The sequence below is a fragment of the Nerophis lumbriciformis genome, linkage group LG14 (assembly GCF_033978685.3).
Source record: "Nerophis lumbriciformis linkage group LG14, RoL_Nlum_v2.1, whole genome shotgun sequence".
NCBI classification, from domain to species: Eukaryota; Metazoa; Chordata; class Actinopteri; order Syngnathiformes; family Syngnathidae; genus Nerophis; species Nerophis lumbriciformis.
Window position 1 is genome coordinate 16,003,469 of NC_084561.2, and position 22,190 is coordinate 16,025,658.

Sequence of the window (22,190 nt, forward strand, 5' to 3'; positions counted from 1 at the left end):
GATATATTTTGTGCATTACGGACGACTAAAATATCAATATACTGTATTATAAACTACCGTATATAAGGTTTGTATTATAGGTAACAAAGTTCTGTATAATTTAAAAACATTACTCATTTATTAAACAAAAAAAAACCAATGACAAATAAGCTGTGGGCCGCACTTTGAACACCTCGGGTTAACAGTGTTTCTTTCAAGAGAGACTACTTTCTGTACTTGGAGGTACAGTGTGGGAAATCGATATGCAGCATTGCCAGTTAGCTTCATACTGGAAAATTCAGACACAAGACCAAGACGGTTTTAAAAACATATTTAGACATTTTAAGGCCTAAAATTACAACTATTGGATTTTTGACTATTTAAAGGGGGAACATTATCACCAGACCTATGTAAACGTCAATATATACCTTGATGTTGCAGAAAAAAGACCATATATTTTTTTTAACCGATTTCCGAACTCTAAATGGGTGAATTTTGGCGAATTAAACGCCTTTCTATTATTCGCTCTCGGAGCGATGACATCACAACCGCCATTTTCTCACTTTCGTCGGTGTGTTGTCGGAGGGTGTAACAACACGAACAGGGACGGATTCAAGTTGCACCAGTGGCCCAAAGATGCGAAAGTGGCAAGAAATTGGACGAAATGTGTTCAAAATACGAGGGTGTGGGGAAAGCCGACGAAATGGTCAGTCGTTTGTTCCGCACACTTTACCGACGAAAGCTATGCTACGACAGAGATGGCAAGAATGTGTGGATATCCTGCTACACTCAAAGCAGATGCATTTCCAACGATAAAGACCCTAGCTTCCCTGGCCTGCTGACATCAACTCCAAAACTGGACAGATCAGCTTTCAGGAAAAGAGAGCGGATGAGGGTATGTCTACAGAATTATTATTATATTATAGATTATACATAAACTGTGTTTACCAATAATTTAGCTTAAAAACATTTATTTTTTTCAATCATTCGAGTACATTCGGGTAGTCTTGTGTAATGCAGTATTTTGTGTCTATTTAGGTATGGTTAACCTGAGTGCTGAAATCGTGGAAAAATATATGTTCTTAGCGCGCCTGAAATGGGCTGTCTGCACTCTCAAAGTGCATGTTGTTGCCAAATGTATTTCATATGCTGTAAACCTAGTTCATAGTTGTTAGTTTCCTTTAATGCCAAACAAACACATACCAATCGTTGGTTAGAAGGCGATCGCCGAATTCGCTGGCTGTCGTGTCGTTTTCGTCGGTTTCGCTTGCATACGGTTCAAACCGATGTGGCTCAATAGCTTCAGTTTCTTCTTCAATTTCGTTTTCGCTACCTGCCTCACACTACAACTATCCGTTTCAATACATGCGTAATCTGTTGAATCGCTTAAAGCGCTGAAATCCGAGTCTGAATCCGAGCTAATGTCGCTATACGTTGCTGTTATGCGCCATGTTTGTTTGTATTGACATCACTGTGTGATGTCACAGGAAAATGGACGGGTGGTTAAAATCAGGCACTTTGAAGCTTTTTTTAGGGATATTGCGTGATGGGTAAAATTTTGAAAAAAACTTCGAAAAATATAATAAGCCACTAGGAACTGATTTTTAATGGTTTTAACCCTTCTGAAATTGTGATAATGTTCCCCTTTAAGGCCTAAAATTACAGCTATTGGATTTTTGACTATTTAAGGATACTATGTAATACTGTGACAATATCGTTACATCCCTATAGCTATATATATATATATATATATATATATATATATATATATATATATATATATATATATATATATATATATATATATATATATAGAAAATAGACTTCATTGAGAAGGCATTAGGTTATAGTAGTTTTAGGCCTATACTCCTGAAAACCAGTGTCCTCCGCAGTGGACATTTGTGTTTTACGTAAAAGGGTCCATAAAATGTGTAACAAATGTCCACTGCAGATGATGCAGGTTTGTCAGAACAAATTTGCACATACAATATTTAAAATATGTATATGCTGATGGTTTATGTTCTTTAACAAATGAACTATATTTTAAGTCATTGGAAAAACCAGGCAAAACAGAAAGCACCATTTGGATATTTTTAGCGACCAGGTAGGAAACCATATAATCAACATTAATCACAAGACACAGGACTCCAGGGAGATTAGATTGTTATGGTGTTAGCAGTTTATTAGCGGCTGCAGGAAGCAGTTGGCTTCATTTGCTTTAGCAAAGATGAAATTTTAGTTGGGAGTTAAGGGGTTACTAGTTAAAGGTTGGGTTAGGGTGTAGGGCACTGTTAGGATAGGTTAGTGTCAGGTTATGGTTAATAAAGCAGGTTTATAGAAGGGAAGACCATCACCTATGGGCTTGATTAAAATGTATTGACAAAGGGGAATAGGGAGGAGAACATAAAAGGTATTTTGGTTCAAAAGCAGTGGTGTTTCTTTTGGATTTTGATAAAAAAGCAACATAGTGAGAAAAAACAAACAAAGATCTTAGCAATTGTAGATAAGCAACTGAATGGGCATGAAGCTCCGTCCTTTCTAAGCTTTGGTCCGCCAGCGGTTGATCAGCTTACATTGACAATGACCTAAATACACCTCAAAGGGCGTCTGACTTATCAGCTGTGGCACTATTTACTCCACTGACCACCCAGATGTTTCGCTAAACAGCCCTCTAAATATATTGGAAATATTATACCAAGCTGGAGCCCAGAGGCAATCTGGCCTGAGATGCTTGCATCCGATTGTAACCGTCTGCGTGCGAGGTCGACAGATTGTTTGATTGGTCAGAGTCTGGCCGCCGTCCAGAGGGCGTCCAGTTGACCTGCTTATCCCCTCGGATGGTCTGGGAAACTCAGACAGGAACCATGCTGCATATTTCAGAGTGATTAACCGAACGTGATTTACTTTAAAACGGTAAGTATGGGAAAAGTGAGCAACCCTTCAGAGAACAGAGAAGCTCTACTGCCATGTTAAAATATATCCTAAGTATTAAGATATTAAGACCGTTTCTTCTTTCAACGTTGCAACTAAAAGGTAGATAAGTGTCATTTCCAGTTGTGTTATTTTCTCAAAACTATAACAATATACTTACCGTATTTTTCGGAGTATAAGTCGCACTTGCCGAAAATGCATAATAAAAAAGGAAAAAAATATATATATATGAAAAAAAACTGCGACTTATAGTCCGAAAAATACAGTACTAATGTACAGTTAATATCTGGTTATTTTTTGGTGTAACATGGTTCTGTCTACACTTATGTTAAAATGTAATAAACACGTATTCTTCTGTTGTTCAGAGACTTTACATTACTTTTGGGCGATGCTACAAATTTGGGTTTCGATCAAATACCAAGTAGTTACAGGGGCAGTATTGGCCATACCAATGCTGATACTTAGAAGTAAAAAAAATCATTGAATGATTAAATTTTTGACCACAATTATTCAAATAAATATTTAAATGAGTTCCTTATTTCCTTTTATTACATGAAAAACGTATAGCAAAGTCAATAGTGCTAAATAACTAAACAAAAGCAAAAACAACTCTTGGCTCCTATTTCATAAGTAACAAATACGATAAAAAAAACGATTTTGTGATAGTAAAAAAAAATATTGTTACTACAGTGATTTGATTATTATTATTTTTTTACAGTGTAGTATCAACCATAAACAGATTACTGTCAATATTTGTATCGATCCCCCCTCGATTACATTCAAGAGACTGTAGCAAAAACTACTTACTATTGAATCTTATTTCCTGAGTTTGTAAACAATAACAAAAAACGAAAAACATTTTGTGATAGTAAGAAATACTGATCTAATTAATGTAAAAACTAACAAATACCGATTCTATACTTGGTATCGTTACTGTCGAAATGTGTATTGACCCAACCTCCTTGTTGATATCTACGAGCTCTAATTTAGCGGTTAACAACAAAATCTACTATTGAAAGTTATTTCCTCGAGTTTGTCAACAGAAACCACTAACTAGTTTGCAATAATAAAAAAATGTCAATAAAATCACTGTAGTATTGACTATTAACTGATCTTATACTTGGTATCAGTATCACCTATATTTGCATCGATCCGCCTTCTGTTGTTTACATTCAAAGGCTTCAGCTTAGCAGTTAGCTATGCTTTTTTGTATCCTCCTATGGTGTGTCGTGTGGCGTAATTACCTATTCCTTGTCCTCCAGTTAGAATAATACTTGTAAGAAAACTGTTGCCGCCATGGAGGCGAGGATTATCTATACGCTAACGAGGACGCGACATTTCGTTGTGGACGCCTTTGTTCACTTGCCGCCGTCTAATTTTGCGGGACACAGCTAGAGCGTGTCAACGACATTGATTATCATTATGGGATGATAAAAGCTCTATTCAGGGTTCGTACACCTTTTCCATGGCCAAATTCAAGCACTTTTTAAGGACTTTCAAGATCAATTTTCCAGTTTTTCCAGTACCCTTCAAAAGGCGAAAACCAGTGTGAATCAATCCATAGCCCTGTTTGAGGTCACCAAATGCTGTCTGTAGGAATAATCTGCTAAAACCTAAGCCTAAAATTGAACCAACAGTTATCATTAACTGAATGGGGCATAGAAAATGAAGCATTGTTTCTGTAGACTATTCAATGTCATTGGTGTTTGCAAACGTTGTTTACTTGTTTGCTTGTATCATCATCATTATTCATGTACACATCATTTCTTACAAGAAATAACATTAATTATTGTTTACTTGTTTGTTTGTATCATAGTTCATGTAGACATCATTCCTTACAATAAATGACATTAATTATTATTGTTTACTTGTTTGTTTGTATCACAATTCATGTAGACATCATTCCTTACAAGAAATAACATTATTGTTTACTTGTTTGTTTGTATCATAATTCAAGTATACATCATTCCTTACAATAAATGACATTACTTATTATTGTTTACTTGTTTGTTTGTATCACAATTCATGTAGACATCCTTCCTTACAAGAAATAACATTATTGTTTACTTGTTTGTTTGTATCACAATTCATGTAGACATCATTCCTAACAATAGATGACATTAATTATTATTCTTTACTTGTTTATTTGTATCACAATTCATGTAGACATCATTCCTTACAAGAAATAACATTATTGTTTACTTGTTTGTTTGTATCATAATTCATGCATACATCATGTTCATTAAAACGACAACCTCCCGGCATGATGGAGCGATGCACCACTGTCCTCTTGGGGGCGACACAGAGCCTAACCTAATGTAAGGGCTGGTGCAAAGCCAATAGATCAAGCGTGTAGCTTTCATTTTTAAGGAAACTCATTTAGTTTTTTCCCATTTTATAATTAGCTTATTTAGTCAGACTGCTGAGAAATATGATGAACATTTCCAAGCAATTCACCCAAAATTCAAGCATTTTTCAAACCTTGAAAACACAACATTAAAATCCAAGCATTTCCAAGGTTTTTAAGCACCCGTACGAACCCTGTCTATTGACGTCCATATATTGTGTATATCGCACAACCCTACATTAGATTATCACTCGGGTATTATTTACAGTTTATGGCTCTGCACTCATGTCATCTGCCTGAAAAGGTCAGTGAAGTCTGATTCTGATTGTGATAAAGCTGATTCTGATTCTGAAAGCTCGGACGGCGTTTGCAACCACATCACTCTTTGGAACAAATGTCAAGCCCCTTCCACACCACTGGAAGAACTCCTTGGGGGGACAACCGCACAAATATCACCACCCTGGCAGCACAGCACGGGCTGGAACATCAGACAGTTACTTTGCAAGGCATGAACCGGATGCTGCCTATTTTGTACTGTACGAGTCAGCATTTTCTGCAGATGACATTTTGATGTTTTTCCCAAATGTGTAACTCTGACAAAAACACAAGTCCACGGCAGAAGATGCTGGTTCTTAGGATATTTCAATTTGACAGTAGCTTTGAGTGCGTTTTTATTGTGGAGGTATTTCCCAATCAAACAGAGTGAAGACGTGCAATTCATTTACAGCAACAGGGGGCTGAGTGTGTTTATGAGCCAACCACATTTCCCGTCTGCGAACATCCACCCCCACCCGATCTTCCCGAAGAACACTTGAATTTACCATGACAAAATGAGGAGTTGCCCCCAGAGGCTCGAGGGTTTGCCTACAGCAGTGGTTCTTAACCTTGTTGGAGGTACCGAACCCCACCAGTTTCATATGCGCATTCACCGAACCCTTCTTTAGTGAAAAATAAAATGTTATTTTTTTTCAAATTCAAGACAAAGTTATATGTTTTTGGTAACACTTTAGTATGGGGAACATATTCTAAATAACTAAGACTTAATTTAGAGTTAATTGGTTAGGGTTCGGGTCAGGGTTAGAGGGTTAGGGTTATAATATGGCCATGCCAAATAAGGCATTAATAAGTACTTAATAATGACTAGTTAAGAGCCAATATGTTACTAATTTGCATGTTAATAAGCAACTAATTAATGGTGAATATGTTCCCCATACTAAAGTGTTACCATGTTTTGTTACCATGAACCGTGCATGAACATCACCTTGTTCAAACAACAAAACCAACACAGTGCATAAACTCACAACAAATTACACACCTGCAAATCAGTCAAATGTTGCCGTATCCGTAATACGCCGATAGGGAGAAGTTTGTATTTACACGATGAGTCGGGTGTGTTTTGACCTCCGCCAAACCCCTAGGGTTCGATCGAACCCAGGTTAAGAACCACTGCTTTAGGGGCTCCGTAGGAGAGGCCATTACAATAATTTTAATTTTTTTTCTTCCAAAATTTAGTGGGTGCGGTTTATATGCCGGTGCGCCTTTTAGTCCAGAAAATACGATAATCCAACTGTCACTTAGAATAATAATTTGATACAATATGCATTTTTCCCCTAGAGTTCGATCGAACCCAGGTTAAGAACCACTGGCCTACAGCAAACAAGCAAATAGATAACCCTCAAAATGAGCCAGTTTGATGCGCATTGTGCATAATACCCGGTGAGCACAGTAATTAGCTACCAGATATTGTTCTTGGGAGATTTTACAACTAGGCGTGTCTTAGAATAGTCGACTATTTGACAATTTCGGAGGAGTCTAATTCAACTATTAACCTTGCAGTCGAAATGTCGGACATTAGAAATAGAAAAAACAAAAGTCCACTGCAAAGAATGCTGGTTCTTACGATATTAGCTTTCATGATAATGATCCTTCCACACGTTTACTTCCTCTCAATAGTCAGGTTTGAGCGTCTTCCCGGCGCTGCGCCATAGTCGAAACCTGAGGACTCCACTATATTATCTCAAATACGCCATGTTTGTTTGTTTATCTGAGTGTTTCAGCCCTTTGAGACATTTGTGATTAAGGGTTTATTTAAGTAAACTTTAATTGATTTTTGAGGTGGAAAAAGTCCCAACTGGGATATGTTTATTCGTGCGGATTAGACGGGCTCTTGGTCTACGTGTAGCATTTAATAATGCCGGACTATAAGCCGCTACTTTTTTCCTAAACTTTGAAACATGCAGCTTATAAGACGGAGCGGCTAATTTATGGATGTTTCTTTGCCAACGGCAATAATACAAATTATTTTATCCCAAAAAAATAGGCAAAGATTCCAAAGAAGTTATATTATTGTTTGTAGTATGGCACCATCTTTTGGTCTACGTGTCGCATTCAATAATGTCTAAGTACCGTAAATTACGGACTATAAATCGCTACTTTTTTCCTAAACTTTGAAACCTGCAGCTTATAAGACGGAGCGGCTAATTTATGGATGTCTCTTTGCCAATGGCAATAATACAAATTATTTAATAATGAAAAAAAAAAAATAGGCAAAAACATTTAAGTTTTATTGTTTGGAGTATGGCACCATCTTTTGGACAAATTTGCTCACTGCAGGTTCTGCAGTGTCCTTCCATTTATCAGTAGTGCTTTTTTTTAACCGGCGTGTTCTTGCCGTCCATATCGTTTCTAATCAAATGGATTCTTCATTCATCACTCCAAGCAACGTTTATAAGTTTTACAATGTAAACAAAACTGTTCATACTTACTTAACCGTCCCATGTGTGATGTCTGTAGGAGTGTTTTAATGCATTTTTGTATGTGCTATCGTGATGTAATGACGCCAGCGTCGTTAGCATTGGCTAATATGCTAACGCGTTTACGAGTGCCTGTGTTAGTATTATTAACTTAAAACGGCATTATTTTTGTATTGTTTCAGTTCCACAAATTCCTCAGTAAACTCACCAAGACGTGACCCTGGAGTTACTAATGGGTCCATGACGATGACCTCTGTTTTGTTTGATCGGCTGTTTTACTGCCGTGTTACAGGCACCGTTTGGAAAGAATTAAGGGATGTAAATAACTCTATTCAAAACGTATATATCTGTGGCTTATAGTCCGGTGTGGTTAATATGTAGAAAAAAATGTTCTTCTAGAATTTAGTCGGTGTGGCTTATATCTCGTTGTGCTCTTTAGTCTGGAAAATATGGTAAATACAAAACAAAAAAGACGATGGGCAAAATCTAACAAATCCGATTTGACTACAAAATTCCTTAGGTATGTGTCTATAATATATATTACAGCCTCTTGCTATTACGATATATGTAACAATATATTATTTGGCATTTAAATGATAGGAGAACCATTTGGGTCACAGAGTGCTTAATTTGGCTGTTGGACCGTATTACTGCTTGCATTATTTTCTCAAACTTATTAATTTAATCGTGTAATTTTCTGTTGAAACATAGTTCGGTATACAATGTTGTTAAAATGGGATTATTATTTATCTGTTGCTTCAATATTTACATTAGTTTTGGGCTATACTACACATGTTTGTATGGATCCAATACCACAGGGCCTGTATTGGTCATACCAATGCTGATATCAATACTTAATAATTTCAAGATCATTGAATAATTAAAACACAGAAAGGTGTGTAACAATATTAGTTAAATATTCAAATAATTGTATTATTTTAATGAATATCATATGTTGTGCAACATATAGTCAATAGTATAACATAAACATAAGAACACAACTACTGTTACTCCTTTTAATCCTTTGAATTTGCATTTTAAAGTAATGTCCTGTGTCCAGGGACTTACTTCTTGAGTTTGTAAACAATAACAAAAATGACAAAAAATAATTTTGTAATGGTAAAAAATATTGGTCTAAGAGCCATGAAAGCCAAATATTTTAAAATGTATTTCCGTGAGAGACTAGTAATATTTTTTAACACTGAATACAACTAAATGCGTGCATTTTTAAGTAAGACCAACATTTTTAGAGTAAATTAAGTCTCTTATTCTGTTTAATAACATTGTCATTCTGAAGCTAACCAATAATAAATAAAATACTTCTTACCATTAATGCGACTTCTTGAACAAGTGCGGTAGAAAACGGTCAGATGGATTAAAGTTTATGAGAATGTTTTATATTCTGAACGTTATTTTTAACACTGTGATTACCAGCGGAATTATTCATTACTTATCGTGTTAAGCAATGTCAGCTAAGATTTATCTGAGAGCCAGATCTGGCTCGCGAGCCATAGGTTCCCTACCCCTGATCTAATCATTGTATTATCAATCTTACACTGATAAAATACTTGGTATCGTTACTGTCGATATTTGTATTGACCCGCCCATTAGATTATAGAGCCCTAGCTTAGCAGTTACCATGGGTTTTTATGTATGTTTAGCTATTCCTCGTACTGTAGTGCACCAGTGAGAATTTTTTTTTTTTTTACTGCCATGGAGGCGACGATTAGTGACTTAAAAGCGGTTTTGCACTGTGGGGGGACGTTAGCCGCGCTTGCTACCGAGGACACAATTGTTGCAGCCTGTTGCTGTCAAAAATTTGCGGGACACAGCAAGAATGTGTCATCAGTATATTATTTTGTCAGCCAAATGTATGTCATTTATTTATTCCACATTGCACACACTGCAAAAAGTCAGTGTTCAAAAACAAGGGAAAAAAAATACAAAAATTAGGGGGTATTTTATTTGAGCTAAGCAAAATTATCTGCCAATAGAAAAAGAAAATTCGGCTTGTCAAGACTTTCCAAAACAAGTAAAATTAGCTAACCTCAATTAACCCAAAAGTACCTTAAAATAAGTATATTCTCACGAATAACAAGTGCACTTTTCTTGGTAGAAAAACAAATGAGACCTTTTTGCTCAATATGTTGAAAAATATTCTTAAATTAAGTAAATGCTAGTGCCATTATCTTGACATAATGATATGCGCTCAGCATCATGGTTATTTTATTTTTTTTCATGCTTGAAGTAAGAAATTATTACTTTAAAAAAAGTAGTTTTATACTTGTGAGTGTTAATGACACAGCTTTGCATCAGTTGATATTCTAGTTTCAAGCATGTTTTACTCAATATAGGTCATCAAATCTCAGCAACAAGCTGAGATTTACTGAAATAATTTAGGACCAAAACCCTTAAAACAAGTAAAACATTAACATAAGGTCTGCTTAGTGAGAAGAATTATCTTATCAGACAGAAAATAAGCAAATATCACCCTTATTTGAGATACCCAAATCCTCCACACGCTAACTCCGCTCCGGACAGGCTAACCTCCTCCAACCTCCGAGGACAAAGCTACGAACAATGGGAGACCGGGCTTTCTGCTCCGCCGCTCCCAGTCTGTGGAACGCTCTTCCTGACCACCTGAGGGCACCTCAGACTGTGGATGCTTTTAAAAAAGGCTTAAAAACCCTTCTTTTTAAAAAGCCTTTTTTTTTTAGATATATGCATACTAGTTTTAGCTATTTTTTATAATCTTTTTATTTTATTTTTTTAATACACTGTAGCACTCAATGTAAAGTGCTTTTTACTGCTCCGCCGCTCCCAGTCTGTGGAACGCTCTCCCTGACCACCTGAGGGCACCACAGACTGTGGATGCTTTTAAAAAAGGCTTAAAAACCCTTCTTTTTAAATAAGCCTTTTTTAGATGTATGCATACTAGTTTTAGCTATTTGGCTGTTCTATTTTTTATTTATTTTTTATTATCTTTTTATTTTTATTTTATTTTTTATTTTTTTAATACACTGTAGCCCTTTAAGGTTGTTTACTCAATGTAAAGTGCTTTTTACAAATATAATCTATTATTATTTATTATTACTTAGATTTCAGTTTTTGCAGTGCAACCCTAATCCTATGTCGTGGAAGACAGCCCGAAATATCCCATTTGTACATCTTAAATGTCTTACATATTATGCAAAAACCACCTCGAAATTAAGTTTTGACTTTCTATGGTTAAAATGTTATAATGTTAATATAAACACATTGCTTGTGGTTGGCCCAAAACACGCGAAACAGCACTGAAACATGTGGACACAAGATGGCTCCTCAAAGTGTTGAGAACTTTGGACGGCAGCAGCCTGGGGAGATTACTTCGAGAGTGCAGGCCTTTTTCTCATCAGCATAAATCCTTCCTGGCTACTGAAAACGCTCCTGAGCAACAAAAAGGACTCCAGCAAATAAGCAAGCCCACAAAAGCTAACATTACCTTTTATAAGAGACTTGCTATTGAAAGGAGACACAGAGTGGCCAATTGTAACTATAATTTAAAGCATTCAGCCTCCAAATTTCGCAATAGGGGCGTAGCTGACGATATCCTAGCGTGTGGTGTTGTCCAATTTGGCAGCGGATGAAAACACTCTGCGGAGAAAAATATTTTGTCAAGACGAGTCCGCGGGTTCAAAAAGAGTGATGGAGGGTTGTAGCAGTGGCCTTCAACTGGACAGATTCCTGCAGCCCTTATCAGCACATTCTCAGACTTTGCAAGCCAGTTTGTGAAAACTGAGGTTCCACTTTTGGAATGCAAGCATAAAAAAAAGTTCGGACTATTGTTCCACAGAAGCTAAAATAACGTATTCTAAGAAAAGCATTGGTATATTTTTGACTGAAATGTAGGTCTAAAATCTGGATACAATGGTCAGCAAAAGTAAATCCGCCACAGCTGCTTTTAAAGTTAAAGAAACACAAGAACCTACGTGAAGTAATTCAGGTATGTTACTTGAGAGGAAATGGAAAAAGCGTATTTCTTTTTTGGATCACAGTTAACAGGCTCAAGATGTTGCCCTGTAAGACTCTCGCGATGCTATTGCTTGAAGGTGGTGGTGGAAGAGTGGTCATAAAAGTTGGTCACAGAAACTAAAACAAGTGGAGGGGAGGGGGAAAAAAAGAAAAAAAGAAAAAAAGAGGTCAATGCTGAGGGAGCAGCGAGGGATGCATGCATTTTGGAGAGGAGTCTAAATATGCCATCTGCTTGAAGGCGAGTGGGTGGGCTTGCTTGTCTCTGATGAACACTTACCAAAGGTTTCTGAAAATCACAAAGCAACATGAAAGTAAATAGAGGAAAGAGGAAGAACAACAAAGTAGATTTTAGGGTGAGGTCTGCAAAAGAACTGCCATTTTAAGAATTAACTTTTAAGTGCTAAAGCGCCGTCCTGGGTGGCGCTGCTCTTGTCAGCATTTTATTACAATGCTTTATTGTTCAGCTTCAAAACTGCGGATTAAAGTTAATCGTGATTTCTATTTCCATTTTATAGTTGTAATCAAGACGTCTAATCTATTTTGGTGGAATACGTGTATTTAAAGTTTACGTTGTGCTATGTAAAGCATATTGTGGTTTTTGAATGGAATGTGTTGAATACAAGGCAATGTGCATCTAGCTTTCACATACAGAACTAGACACAGCTATCCTTCAATTAGACGAGACACACACATGCTATTGAAGGAATAGTTAGGGATGGGTACCTTTCACATTTGAATCGATGTGGTACCGATTCCCGTTACCTGGGAATCGATACCCGTACTCCACGGTACCAATTTTTGATACTTTTTGAATGAGCTCATTTTTAACCTACTCAGTGGACTAGTGGTTAGAGTGTCCGCCCTGAGATCGGTAGGTTGTGAGTTCAAACCCAAGCCGAGTCATACCAAAGACTATAAAAATGGGACCCATTACCTCCCTGCTTGACACTCAGCATCAAGGGTTGGAATTGGGGGTTAAATCACCAAAAACGATTCCCGGGCGCGGCCACCGCTGCCGCTGGCTGCTCCCCTCACCTCCCAGGGGGTGATCAAGGGTGATGGGTCAAATGCAGAGGACAAATTTCATTACACCTAGTGTGTGTGTGACAATCATTGGTACTTTAACTTTAACTTTAATTTAACAATAATGTAATACGATGATAACTGTGCTGTTCAGTTCTTATAGCTTGTTTTCTTACACTTCTGAGTCTCATTTGCAAGTAATATATAGTAGACTTTGCATGCAGTTGCAATTCAAAGAAGCTGGATGGCAGAAGTGTATAGGCTAGCCAGGAAGTAGTCTTTGCCATGAAGTTGAATGTGTCAGTCTAGTCCAGGGGTCGGCAACCTTTACCAGTCAAAGAGCCATTTTGACCAGTTTCACAAATTATGTTGTGTGAGGGAGCAGGGTGGGGGTGGGGTTTGGTGGTAGCAGGGGTGTATAATGTAGCCCGGAAGAGTCAGGGCTGCATGGGATTCTGGGTGTTTGTTCTGTTGTGTTTATGTTGTGTTAAGGTGCAGATGTTCTCCCAAAATGTGTTTGTCATTCTGGTTTGGGTTTGGTTCAAAGTGTGGCGCATTATTAGTAAGAGTATTAAAGTTGTTTTATATGGTCACCGTCAGTGTAACCTGTGTGGCTGTTGACCAAGTATGCCTTGCTGTCACGTACGTGTGCAAGCTGAAGATGTATATTGTATAACAAGTATTGGGCTGGCACGCTGTTAATACAGAATGTAGAGGGCTCCAAATGTTGTACCATCATGGCACGCCCTTAATATAGCTGTAAAGGTGAAAATCGGTGAATATTAATCCCGGGAGTTTTCTGCGAGAGGCACTGAAATCCGGAAGTCTCACGGGAAAATTGGGGGGTTCAGCAAGTAAGCTGCTGAGCCGCATCAGAGTGATCAAAGAGCCGCATGCGGCTCCTGAGTCGCGGGTTGCCAACCCCTGGTCTAGTCTTATGTCAAGCCCTACATAGTGTTTGTACTGTAAGTATTGTATTTACCGTATTTTCCGCACTATAAGGCGCACCGGATTATAAGGCGAACCTTCAATGAATGGCCTATTTTAAAACTTTGTTCATATATAAGGTGCACCGCATTATAAAGTGCATAGAATAGACGCTACAGTAAAGGCTGGGGTTGCGAGACCTGTTGTGGCTCAATATTGGTCCATATATAAGGCGCACCGGATTATAAGGCGCACGGTCAGCTTTTGAGAAAATTGGAGGTTTTTAGGTGCGCCTTATAGTGCGGAAAATACGGTACTACACACCAGTTGATTGATCTTAGGCCTTGTTCACACTGCAGGTCAATTCCGATTTTTTTGCCTAAATGCGACCTGTATCTATTTGTTGTTTTTTTTTACTCCGGTTGCATTTATCCAACCAGTATGTCATCAAAAAGCGATAAGCGTCACAATTCTTCGCCAAAATACATGGTTACAAAATGAATAGTGAAAAAACTGGTGGAAAATAAATTTCTTAGGAACTCACGTCAATGTTCCACCACTCATGTCTCCAACTGCTCGCGCACACGCAGACATGAAAGTAAAATGTCCCACAAACTGCATAAGCCAAAACACTTGCCTTCTTTCTTCGTAATCTTCTATGCGCAATAATTCAATACAAAAAATGTCGACTTTGCTTGCACAAAATCTTCGAAATTGCCACAAGTGCGCCAAGACGGAGACGCCTAGAATTAAAGCCATGTCTACGTCCGTAAACACTTCAGTATGTGCGACGTCATGTCTGCATGCGGGTCGGATTGCATTCACATTAGATAGCACTTTTTTTTTTTTTGTAATGTAAACAACTACCGTATTTTTCGGACTATAAGTCGCAGTTTTTTTCATAGTTTGGCCGGGGGTGCGACTTATACTCAGGAGCGACTTATGTGTGAAATTATTAACACATTACCGTAAAATATCAAATAATATTATTTAGCTCATTCACGTAAGAGACTAGACGTATAAGATTTCATCGGATTTAACGATTAGGAGTGACATATTGTTTGGTAAACGTATAGCATGTTCTATATGTTATAGTTATTTGAATGACTCTTACCATAATATGTTACGTTAACATACCAGGCACATTCTTAGTTGGTTATTTATGCGTCATATAACGTACACTTATTCAGCCTGTTGTTCACTATTCTTTATTTATTTTAAATTGCCTTTCAAATGTCTATTCTTGGTGTTGGGTTTTATCAAATAAATTTCCCCCAAAAATGCGACATATACTCCAGTGCGACTTATATATGTTTTTTTCCTTCTTTATTATGCATTTTCATCCGGTGCGACTTATACTCCGGAGCGACTTATAGTCCGAAAAATACGGTACATGAAAAAATCGGATTTCACAAAAAAATCGGAATTGGATATCCGACCCTGCAGTGAGAACGCAGCCTAAGTTGTAGTTTTCATTACCGAATTTGGAGGTGTTAGAATCGCCATGTAAAATTGCTAATGATAATCAGTAGCACCCATATGGCACCTACTCAGTGGACTAGAGGTTAGAGTGTCCGCCCTGAGATCGGTAGGTTGTGAGTTCATACCAAAGACCATATAAAAATGGGACCCATTACCTCCGGGTACTCCGGCTTCCTCCCATTTCCAAAGACATGCACCTGGGGATAAGTTGATTGGCAACACTAAATTGGCCCTAGTGTGTAGATGTGAGTGTGAATGTTGTCTGTCTATCTGTGTTGGCCCTGCGATGAGGTGGCGACTTGTCCAGGGTGTACCCCGCCTTCCGCCCGATTGTAGCTGAGATAGGCTCCAGCGCCCCCGCGACCCCAAAGGGAATAAGCGGTAGAAAATGGATGGATGGATACCTCCCTGCTTGGCACTCAGCATCAAGGGTTGGAATTGGGGGTTAAATCACCAAAAATGATTCCCGGGCGAGGCACCACTGCTCGCCTCACCTCCCAGGGGGTGAACAAGGGGATGGGTCAAATGCAGAGGACAAATTTCACCACACCTAGTGTGTGTGTGACAATCATTGGTACTTTAACTTTTAAGTTAACAATGTAAATTAGTATCGAGGTTTACTTTACGTTCAGGTATACTTGCTTTGTTGTCATGGAAAATTGCAACATTACCCAGAGGCAGATTGTCTGAGTCTGCCCACCAAGTCTTTAAATCGGTGCATAGTCTGCAAGCGGACTGGACGTTACAGGCAACAAAGGCATCAAAATATGGTACCGTTGATTTTATGTGAATCGATACCCGGCAGTAACGAAATTCTGGTACCCATCCCTAGGAATAGTGACTCACATAGAACAGTGGTAGAAAAGTTAGATTAGAACATAGACAGTGGCAAACACAGAAAGTCATTCTCATAGGGAAACTAATAAAATACACATGAACAATACAACTATATATACATAAAATATCTTACAGCATATGTTTACATGGGTAGTCAGCAATACTTGTAGTCAACCTGATTCTACGATTAGAAATATGGAGCACACGTGTCCACACACGTCACAATTTGAAATATTTGGAAAAACCGACTTACACGGAGATGTTTCACGGGATCACTAATTGCACTCAGTACATGTAAATTGACATTTGATGAGAGAAGATGCATATGTACAAACCCTAGTGTAGGTGGTTAAAGGCCTACATACAGTAATTCAAGCAAAGTTTTGCATGGGCATAAAAACATTTAGATTTTAAGTCCATGCACAACTTTCAAGTTCTTTGCACATTTCTCATTATCATCCAGGTTTATATTCACACAACATTATAGACAAATGGCAAGTAAAAATCAAAAGATATATTTAAATTTATATTTTTTTAGATTTATTTGTGCAGAGTGTATAGGGTGTATATTTCATACTTGCCAACCTTGAGACCTCCGATTTCGGGAGGTGGGGGCGTGGTCGGGGGTGGGGCGGGGCGTGGTTGGGGGCGTGGTTAAGAGGGGAGGAGTATATTGACAGCTAGAATTCACCAAGTCAAGTATTTCATACATATATATATATATATATATATAGTGTATATATAACATAACTTGGCTTCTGAGAGCTTCAAAATGTAGTGAATAAAATACTAAAGTTGTTGATAAACAAGCAATTATTTTAATAATTAAATATGGTCATTTTAAATGAATTATTATGATAATTTAAAATTAATTATATCAAATATGTTTATTTTAATGTAAAATTCTAAGGCTGGATGTAATAAGGAGTCAGAAAAAATTAAAATTAAAATACAATTAATTTTGATGTTTTTAGCAAAATATAGTAAAAATGTATTTAGTTTTTTTTTTGTTTTTTTTTTAATTAATAAATATATTTATTTTTAGGTAAGATAAACAATAATACAATGTATCTCTAGTCTGGATGATTTAGTTCTTGTCACCCTGTTGTCCTCCCGTAGTGAAAAAAGGCTGTCCTCACTCAGGTCCGCATGGAGCTGGAGGGGGCGTGGCCTCCAGCTCCGGCTGAAAATCGGGAGATTTTCGGGACAATATTTGTCCCGGGAGGTTTTCGGGAGAGGCGCTGAATTTCGGGAGTCTCCCGGAAAATTCGGGAGGGTTGGCAAGTATGGTATATTTGTACAGAGTGTATAGAGTGAACATTGTACAGAGAGTATAGAGTGTACACTGTTCTCTTCCACACCTGTCTTTGCACTTCTATATTTTTTATATTTTTATATATTTACACATTGTTTTCTTGCATGCACACATCGCACTGTATGGAATGGCCTCAATCTTGTTACCCTGCGTAATGACAATAAAGCTGATTCTGATTCTAAATACATACAATATGTCATTACATTTGCAGTAACACGTCACATAAAAGTCAATGGATTTTTTTTCAGTGGTGACAAATCATCGACCTGAAATATCTATCTCCTATTGCCCGTGGCCACGTCAGTGTCTGCGCTTAATTAGCTACGTAATTAGACTTTGCTTTAGTGGGTCTCTCAGTAGGTTGTAATCAATGAGAACAAGACACAAACATATCCAACACTGAGTTTTACCGCTCCCATCTGGAGGTAACCTTCCTTGACTGAAATACCTACCGTGCTTCTTCACTCTTTAATACATTTTTAATACACCATATGTGCAACGTCGATGCTACTGTGGTAGGTCATCAGGCATAAGAACAGTGACATGTTTAGGCTTTGCTTACCTGAACGGAGCTGTTTGATTCGCCCATTACTAGCACTGGGGTCAATGGGCAGGAAGTCTTTATACCAAGTGATTTCTGGGTCGGGGTTGCCACTGGCTGCACACAGCATTGTTGCAGTCCGGGTTCGCTCCACTACTTTCAACTGAGGGCCCATGTCAATGTTCGGGAAGCCAGGAGGGAGAAGGTCCTCTGTGAAATGAAGAGGGGGATTATTTGTCAACACGGAATGAAATCACCATATTCCAGAGGCAAAAACATATCACCGTATATCTGGGATTATAAACCTGCTTATAAAACGGTGTAGCTAATTTAAGAATGTGTCTTCACAAACAGCCATAATGTTTGGTATTCAACAAATCATTTTTCAAACAACACAATGCAACAGGACACTAATTTGTACTGCACTGCAAAAACTGAAATCAAAGTAAGATTAAATATCTCAAATAAGGGATTTTTAAGCCTTTTTTAAAAGCATCCACAGTCTGTGGTGCCCTCAGGTGGTCAGGGAGAGCGTTCCACAGACTGAAAGCGTCGGAGCAGTATAAAGCACTTTACAATGAGTAAACAACCTCAAAGTGCTACAGTGTATTAAAAAAATAAAATAAAAAGATAATACAAAATAAATAAAAATAAAAACTAGAACAGCCAAATAGCTAAAACTAGTATGCATATATCTAAAAAAACAAAAAAAGTATTTTTTTAAAAGAAGGGTTTTTAAGCCTTTTTTAAAAGCCTCCACAGTCTGTGGTGCCTTCAGGTGGTCAGGGAGAGCGCTCCACAGACTGGGAGCGGCGGAGCAGAAAGCCCGGTCTCCAATTGTTCATAGCTTTGTCCTCGGAGGTCGGAGGAGGTTAGCCTGTCCGGAGCGGAGGTGTTGTGTGGAGGATTTGGGTATCTCAAATAAGGGTGATATTTGCTTATTTTCTGTCTGATAAGATCATTCTTCTCACTAAGCAGATTTTATGTTAGAGTGTTTTACTTGTTTTAAGGGTTTTGGTCCTAAATGAACTCGGTAAGATATTACTGAGATTTTATGACCTATATTGAGTAAAACATGCTTGAAACTAGAATATCAAAGCTGTGTCATCAACTCTCACAAGTATAAATACTACTTTTTTAAAGTAATAATTTCTTATTTCAAGCATGAAAAAAAAAATCATGACTTTGACACAATTTTGCCTCATAATTAAAACAGATGACAGCCAAATGGACTTTGCTGTTTTATTTTCAATGAAACAATAGAAAATACGCACTCATATAGTAGTACAGTTGACACAGTACAGTAAACTGACAGTTAATATTTAAACATTTAACATGTGACATTTCAAACTATTTTGAACAGAAATAGTTCATTTACACGAATTCTTCAAAATTACAATTACATTTTTTTTGGCCGGGGACCGGGCTGTGTATATGTGCATTAATTGACTGAAAGAGCACACACTTGGCGCGATGATGTCATGTTATCGATGGAAAAATGCATTTTTAGACCATATAACTTGTCTGAGCGGCTAGAAGACCCCGAGAGTAACAAGCGGTTGCCTTGTTGCCTTTCCATGAAGAACAATAGTTTTTAGTATAAGTTTGCTGGTTTCAAGAAATGTAATGCCTAGTGCATATCATTATGTCAAGATAATGGCACTAGCATTTGCTTAATTTAGGAATATTTTTCAACATATTCAGCAAAAATGTTTCTTTTTTTTTCTAACAAGAACAGTGCACTTGTTATTAGTGAGAATATACTTATTTTAAGGTATTTTTGGGTTCACTGAAGTTAGCTAATTTTACTTGTTTTGGAAAGTCTTGACAAGCCAAATGTTCTTGTTCTATTGGCATATAATTTTGCATAGTTCAAATAAAATACCCCTAATTTTTGTAATTTTTTTCTTGTTTTTGAACACTGACTTTTTGCAGTGTGACTGAAACGCATGAATGATCATATTACGGTACCTGTAAAGTATTAGCTTACATTTCATGTTTTGTTTGTACACAGCTATCTCGACAGTGTATGTAGTTGTAATATTTAAGTATCATGATCGATATTAAAGTGACTCACTCGATGGACAGCTGTGCGTTTGGTCCAGCTGGCTCGGGACATTTTGTACGGTTTATTTGGGTAAGCACTCCATTTATGTCGAAATAGCTTGGCTCCAAGTTCCATATTTATAACGTCACTTTCACCTAGGGCTGGGCGATATGGCCTTTTATTGCAGATTGAAATGTGCACTTTTTAAAATATATATTGTTTTACAACTTTCTGTGATGCTGTGGATGTGCACAGGCTGAGTCGTGACTGTTGATTGGAAGAGGCTGAGAACAAGAGAGAGCAAAATTGATAGGTGACGGGAAATTAATGAACAACATAAAGTAGCGTGGGGAGACATTTTCAAAACAGTCAGTTCTGAACAATGTTCCCTCTAAGGTGCCTGTGCAATTGTGCACTGCTCAAGCGTCCTCTGCGCATGGCAAATCTATGCCACGCACAAAATCAAAAAAAAAAAAAAGCGCATAACAATTTTCGACACATCATTGTTCAAATATTGTAACGTCTGTCGAGACGCTTTGAGGACATGAATTCCATCCATCACTTTACTGAGCCAAACTCTTTATTGTCGGCCATAAACACATCACCAAAACATTAGTAAAAAAAAATATATCTAGCAAAACTAGTCATTTTCTGCAGTACAAACCAGACCAAAACCAACTTTGTTATATCAACAGCAGCCGCTCGCTCTTTCTCACTTGCGCCAACACATGCACATATGGCACTTAGCCAGTGATGCGTTTACAGCCACACAAAAAGTCGGAAAACTCCAACACCACACATAAAGTGTAATTCCAGGTCGTTACACTATGATTTACCAATCAAAGAATGCTTATTCTAGTGTCATTCATTAGGAATCTTAATTTATAAAATAAATAAATAAATAAATGGGTTATACTTGTATAGCGCTTTTCTACCTTCAAGGTACTCAAAGCGCTTTGACAGTATTACCACATTCACCCATTCACACACACATTCACACACTGATGGCGGGAGCTGCCATGCAAGGCGCTAACCAGCAGCCACCAGGAGCAAGGGGTGAAGTGTCTTGCCCAAGGACACAACGGACGTGACTAGGATGGTAGACGGTGGGGATTGAACCCCAGTAACCAGCAACACTCCGATTGCTGGCACGGCCACTCTACCAACTTCGCCACGCCCACCCCCTATATAAATATTATAAATATTAATCATGAAATGCTGTTCGTATATTAAATAAATACTAATACAAATACATTTTTTACAAACAGGAAGTTGCAGGGATGTACACATGATCCCCTGCTTACATCTCATTGTGCAACATGTGAATGTTTTAATGGGAACTAAATGCAATGTCTGAAAGGGGTACAAATTATTTCCAAAGCAGGACCTCCACCCAGACAAACAATACAAGTACACAGTTCATGAAAAACAATATTTTTTGTTATTGTCACTGTAAGTGGGCCTAAACACTTATATTAGAAAATAACCTCATGGAAATGACTGCTGTCATTTGATTATAATAATAAGAGAATGTTGTCTGTCTATCTGTGTTGGCCCTGCGATGAGGTGGGGACTTCCGCCCCAATGCAGCTGACATAGGCTCCAGCACCCCCCGCGACCCAGAAAGGGACAAGCGGTAGACAATGGATGGATGGATGGAGATTGAACTTGTTATTTAGTCAGGTTTGGGACAGGTGTGCTGTTCGACGTACTTCTGTTTGTTGCATTCTGTTGTTGTAACATGTAAAACTAATAAAAAATATTACAACTTTATAAGCTGTGTTATGTTTTATAGCTCCAGGCTATTTTTCTCCGGTGGAAGAGGAGGCAAAACAGTTCTTGTGCTAGTAAAGGTTGCCGACCCCTGAGCTAACTAATAAATGTTTTATTATATGAATGATGACAAAACGACCGATCGTCGATTGTTAATATCAAATTGAGATTACGCAGTTTTTCAGGGTGCAAGTTGCACGTTTAGGCAAAGATCCTTCCAGCCT

General features: G+C 37.8%; 1 protein-coding gene across 1 annotated transcript in view; it reads right to left on the reverse strand.

Moving 5' to 3' along the window:
• Positions 1-22,190, reverse strand: part of ptprsa (protein tyrosine phosphatase receptor type Sa) — a 476,646-nt gene that overhangs the window by 250,793 nt on the left and 203,663 nt on the right. Inside the window, exon 5 of the mRNA XM_072914629.1 lies at positions 18,168-18,356. Within this exon, the coding sequence (XP_072770730.1) occupies positions 18,168-18,356 (189 nt within the window). The remainder of the gene's footprint in view (positions 1-18,167; positions 18,357-22,190) is intronic.